The sequence below is a fragment of the Plasmopara halstedii genome, assembly GCF_900000015.1.
Source record: "Plasmopara halstedii genome assembly, contig: Scaffold_54, whole genome shotgun sequence".
Taxonomy (NCBI): domain Eukaryota; phylum Oomycota; class Peronosporomycetes; order Peronosporales; family Peronosporaceae; genus Plasmopara; species Plasmopara halstedii.
The window spans coordinates 881408-887030 of record NW_020186975.1 but is presented as its reverse complement, the minus strand read 5'-3'; the positions used below and the strand labels follow the sequence as shown (position 1 = coordinate 887030).

At 41.5% G+C, this 5623-nt stretch overlaps 3 protein-coding genes across 3 annotated transcripts in view; all 3 read left to right on the top strand.

The window, feature by feature from the left end:
- The window catches only part of PHALS_11531 (uncharacterized protein), a gene marked incomplete at both ends in the record, with an annotated part of 574 nt that extends 103 nt beyond the window's left edge, over nt 1-471 (top strand). Inside the window, 3 exons of the mRNA XM_024726680.1 lie at nt 42-89; nt 179-375; nt 458-471. Coding sequence (XP_024572032.1) covers nt 42-89; nt 179-375; nt 458-471 — 259 coding nt within the window. The remainder of the gene's footprint in view (nt 1-41; nt 90-178; nt 376-457) is intronic.
- A 3667-nt stretch (nt 472-4138) lies between these two features.
- PHALS_11530 (uncharacterized protein) lies at nt 4139-4969 on the top strand (the record flags this gene model as incomplete). Its single annotated transcript, XM_024726669.1, has 3 exons — nt 4139-4189; nt 4249-4717; nt 4914-4969. The coding sequence occupies 3 exons, from the start codon at nt 4139-4141 to the stop codon at nt 4967-4969; spliced, it is 576 nt and encodes a 191-aa protein (XP_024572031.1).
- Nucleotides 4970-5507: 538 nt separating this feature from the next.
- Nucleotides 5508-5623, top strand: part of PHALS_11529 (uncharacterized protein) — a gene marked incomplete at both ends in the record, with an annotated part of 281 nt that continues 165 nt past the window's right edge. Inside the window, one exon of the mRNA XM_024726658.1 lies at nt 5508-5589. Coding sequence (XP_024572030.1) covers nt 5508-5589 — 82 coding nt within the window. The remainder of the gene's footprint in view (nt 5590-5623) is intronic.

Below are 5623 nucleotides of genomic sequence, written 5' to 3'. Positions count from 1 at the left end.
GAATGGCTTCCCCAGTGACTGGAACACCAGTCTCTTCACAGTAAGCAACCCATCGAGCGAGCGCTGTATCCAAGTGTGGATATCGCACGGTACGACGAGATTTTCATGTTAACATTTCACTTGTCATCGTCTCAAAATTAAGTTTTCGTTTCGAACTTTAAAATCATCGCTTGTGAAGGTTTACGTGGAAGATTAAGAGCTTCTTGTCGTGGCCAATTAAGTGTCGGATGTTTGTCTTTATAATTGCAGATCTGAAGACGTTGTGCATTCGTAAAAGACGTACGTGGACGCTTGACTTTTTCTGGCACTGTATTGAAAGACGCCATCGTAAGCGGGGGAGACGACTGGGCTTAAAGAATGATGAAGGAGAGAGAGGTCGAAATAGCGAATATCGATATTTAGTGTTTTCATTCTTTGAAAGAACTAACTAACGATTATTATATCTATAATCATGTAGGACAAGAACGATGAAGCCTACGCACCTAACGTAGTTTGCCGTTGATATAACCTAAAGAATGATTCGTCCAGTAGTGCTACTGACTAGTGAAAAGTACTGCAAGAGACTTTAATTATGCGCTTCAGGCTGAGATTGCTCCAGTTTTTCAAATTCAAACTCGAATCTCAAAAATGTAGCTATTTCTGCCGCTTTCGATAAATTGTAGACGATCACCGATAGCTCTAATGCTGTCTGCTGTTTCAGCTTGCTCCCTTTTGATCTTGACGTGCATTTTTAACTACTTATCTTCTGTCCGATCTTTTTATCTTCAACATTCTCCTCGTTTGCTATAACATAGTTTCATATGTTGCGGCGACTGCACGAACACTAGATGGCAGTGAGTGGCTCAGAGGTTCTTTGACCGCGGCATCCGCTGATTTTTCATGCCACAGAGCTTCAGCAACATTTCGGCAGCTTAAGCTGACCGCATGGAATTGCTAGTTCATTTACCACGCAATTTTATCTCGTTTTCCACCACGCATCAATCACGGAGCTGCGGTAGAAGTGTCGGTAAAGATGAGAGTAGCCGTGATATTGTCGTCGGTGAACCTGGTGATGGCTGTGATAAACTTTACGAACGGTGATTGTTAGCAATCAAGCTAGGAAGTGCTATTGGCGGAGACGTCGGAGCAGTCGAAGACATAGCATTCCTTACTGTTTGGCGTCTGCGACGAAGTTGGTGTGTATCGCGCGTAGAGAAAGCATTTACTCAATATGTTACGTTAGCTGACGCACAGAATATGAGGCGACTTTAAAGTATCTAGATACCTCGTTTGCTTTTTTGTTGTCGATGGTAACATATATTTAGATATATATTGAATATGTCTTGAAGCTTCTAGTTAGGGTATACCATCGTCTTCACCAGTACCAATACGCATTGGGTTTTTACCATTGCACAAAAGTGTATTGTGCATGTACACAGATTACAGTAGTATTCCGATACAGCTTTTCTGTCAAAGATATGAATCCGATCCAGTTTTGAAGAAGTATTGTCGGGAGAACGATTCAGTGACAATCAAGCTATCGCCATGACCACTTCGCGATTATGGTCGTACGCAGCCGTCACAGGTATTTTACCTTGTGAGATCGTCTGATGATCTATTTCTAAACTCATTACGGGTGAGTGAGAGTTAAAGCCCAGCTGAAGAGGTGGTCATCAGAAGTGCAGAAAGCTCACACGAGCATTTTAACGTTTTTGATACGAATCTTATTGCGAGAAAAGGTAGCGTGATTAAATATATAGTCGTCTTCAAAGGTGTGAGGTTGGATGCTACCGGGCAGCTGCTCAGGCAGCCACATCAGCACTCGCCATTGTTCGAGTGGCCAGGTGACTCAATTGAATCACGATAATGCGCTAAAGCTCCAAGACTTACAGACCCAACCAATTAAAGCCAATTTCGCAGCCCAGAAGTTATAATTGACTCAGCAGGATAATTTGTCGCCTGGTGACTCAACGGGGCATGAGCCCTGATTATTGTCAGGCTGAAGATTCGGAAGAGGCAGAGAGGTATTGAATATGGTGTCTGGTAAAGCAGAGCGACGACCCTTTATTGACCAGCATAAATCTTTGCAGATGATTCTGATACGACAATCTTGTCGGAGCTGCTCCCAACAAGCCAACGCGACGACGTAATTAGCAACAACAACAAAGAAGATGGTAGCAACAACGATAGAGGCAGCACGAGCTTTCAGAATAGTGATCGATAAGAAGCACCACCATGTTGGTGAAGTGAGGGACTGTAATATGAAGGGTGTGGATCGCACAAGATGATGTGATCACACAATGGCGCGTCTTAAACAAGATGGTGTGCCCTCACAATGGTGTGGTAACACTCAAGATAGAAGTCAGTACGTGGCTGGAACAGCCAGTAATCATACATTTAATGCTCTTTAGGTGCTCACAGACATGAGAATGCGATAGCGATAGTCAGAATATAAAAAGTTGCAGCCATAAATTCTGGAAACACACCTGCCTACACCATGATGTCAAAGAAAGCGGGTATGTACATTGTTGCGGAGTATACGATTCTGATTGAAATCTCTATATGCATTATAAGGATGCATTGCATAAAATTATTCTCTGTTAAGAAAGCAAAGTTGCTTCTCAATGCCTACATGAATCATTGCGTGACCGTATTCAACATTGCTGTTGCTATTGTATCGGACAATTTTGCACTTGTATCAAACAATGATAATATGGTTTTAAGTGGATTCACGATATCCGATGTGAGAAGTAAGCATGTTGGATTTTATCTTTGTGCCAAAATGACTATTTTCACTTATGCGCGTTCACATTGATCCCCTCCACCATTTTGTAGAACATTTTTTAGGATCGAACCCCTGGAAATCGAATGAAGTTTAAGGTGGTACTACCGATTCTACAAACGTGGTTTCGATCGAAACCTATCAAACAAAAAGAAATTGTCAAGGCAATCGTACAAGACCCCCGCGTTTGTCTTGCGCTTGACGATTCTCGCGGCATTGTTTGGAGAAGTGAATGCAAAAATGAAAGCCTTTGACGCTATAAGAGACGTGTTCGGAGACGAGGTCGGGTACCTTTCTGCGATTGGTAACCAGAATAAGAAGATATCTAAAGCGGCGCAAACATATCTGCCCGATATGAATGATGCATTGTTGAGTTTAAGGCTCAATTAGCTTGAGATTTACTGCGAATACACTCCTTTCCTGATTCATTTGATCTGTTCATGATAAAGCTGCATTGAACACTATCTAACTTAATGCAAGCTCGACGATCGAAAAAGCAGTGTGACAACCAGCAGATGAACTTCGTACCGCTACATTGTTAAGAAGAGGAGACTCTGGCACTGCACGAATATTTAAAGAATGAACCTTAACAGACGATTTTCGGTGAGATCCTGCATATGGATGGTATCTGGGGATAAGAAAAGGGTGTATCATCACCACACCGAGTATCATTTGCGACCGAAAACGAGGACACTGTGAAAGCCGTCATCTAGGTAGTTCGAAACCACATGGTTTCCAACACATCTCAGTCTAGTGGACAAGACGATAAAAGAATTTAGAGGGATCGTCTATGGTAACGTTCGTGGTTTGTTCGATCGACATATGAGATCTGTTGGAAGATCGACACCCTGGAATTTTTCGTTGGATCGTCCTATGTAGTAAATACTTCACCAAAAACGTCACTTTCTGCACTCCATGTCAACAGTTACAAGTATCAGAGGATAATTCGCATACCTTTCTAGACAGCTTTTACCATTGCCAGGTGGCGAACGGTTGAAGCGGTAAGAACTACTTAGTGTATGTTGAGAATGGGATTTCAGGGTGTTTTATATTACTAAATTCAATTCCGGTAATTGTAGCGCTTAGTACCGGTAGGGTCCCAAATAATTGGCCAAGAACAGTTCATACAAAGTAATTATAGCTTGCATCGGATTCGCTTCCGATTTAAAAGTCGTTTATCATCGTGTGTTCGTTACCATACTACACATCACTGCTGATTATCAAGGCACATCCATATACGCAGTTTGACATAGAAATGGAGAGTGAAATCGTAAGATATGAGCGCACATCGTAAGCTTTTCAATACGAAACAATTAGCACGTTACGACGAACTCCTTTCGCGACTATGTTCTTTAACATCGGCCCTTCTTCTCGTGCATGAAGAGGCTTTTGCGATCAGAAAATGGCCGCCGTTTTACATATGTCACAGTACGTCGAGATGCAACAGATCTCTTATGTGTTTAATTTATAAAAATTACTGTATGCAGGATCAAAGCAAAAAATCGCTTTTGAGGTTCATTCTTCAAATTTCCTTCCAGTGCCCGAGTCTCTTATTCCGAACAATGCAGAGCTACCAAGTTCATCTGCTGGTTGTCACACTGCTCTTGTCGATTGTCGAGCTTGCATTAAGCGATATTTTGCGAACTGAAGCTCATGAGGAAGAACGAATGCCCAACTGGCTTGCCGGGGTTCAGACTCGTTCTTCTTCCGGTCACGAGCAGGCAGTGCAGAAAATTGGAGGAATTATGGAAAAGCATTTGGGAGAAGGAAACTTCAAAGATGCAGACTTTTACAAGAAGTTTCTTGAAGCGGTCACGACGGACAGCAGTTTTATTTCGCGCTTTAAAAAACACAGTTGGCCATTCCAGGGAAAACATGCAAGAAGGATAAACTTTGACGCTTTGGTAAAGCTCTTTGGAATAGATCGCGCCCGACAAGTCTTCTTTTCTGCTGTTGGTACAAAATTCGAAAAGTTTTTGCCTAGTTTAACGAGTCAAATAAACTTACTTCCTTTTTCCTTTTTTGTGTTGATATATTTGTCAAAAACTGCATGAAAACTGTGAATCGTACAATATAACTGACATACATGTTTTTCCTCAGTATAACGGCAGCGAGTGCCGTTGTTACTATGATGACAATTTTGTTGAATCAGATGAGTGGTCAAACCAGCAGCAGCTTGATGACGGAAATCAGCTCATGAGTTTGTAATATTGTGTTGAGATATTTGAGAACCAGGGCGATTTATTGAGAGATGATCATTACCAAGCTTCGTAGTAGCATTATTGCACATACTGTGAAATTCTAGCACATGCAAATATTCGATAAAGTATATGTTTATAGGGGTATGGTGCAATATCAACGTTAACATCAACTGCAACTGCAACAACAACCACGACCAAGCGGTTGTCATTCTAGTGTATAGCGTGTTATGTAACAATGATAGACAACTGGTCTACCATATTGATCAAAGAAGAAAAAAATTTCCCTTTGGTAAAAGAAAAAAAATAATTGTGAACGTACAACGTCAACATCAACTACAAGCATGTGCATGTAACTTTTAGACTGGATGTAATTGGATTGATGAACCGGAATCTAACAGTTTGATATATTCACTTTCAGTTTTCTGCTTGATCCCACACCTGCACTTAAGTGTCAGGTTATGAGCCCAAGGCACAAAATTGAAGTCAACATGTAGAAATTAACAGACTTACTCGGCAATGAAAATTATTTTCATTGGTCGCTCAACATGGAAATGGAGCTTGCATGGAAGATACCACGGGATCACGTGATGAAAACAAAGTCGGAAGCTGAGATGACGCTGGAATGGCGTGCGCATGACATGAAAGCATTTGACAATATTGC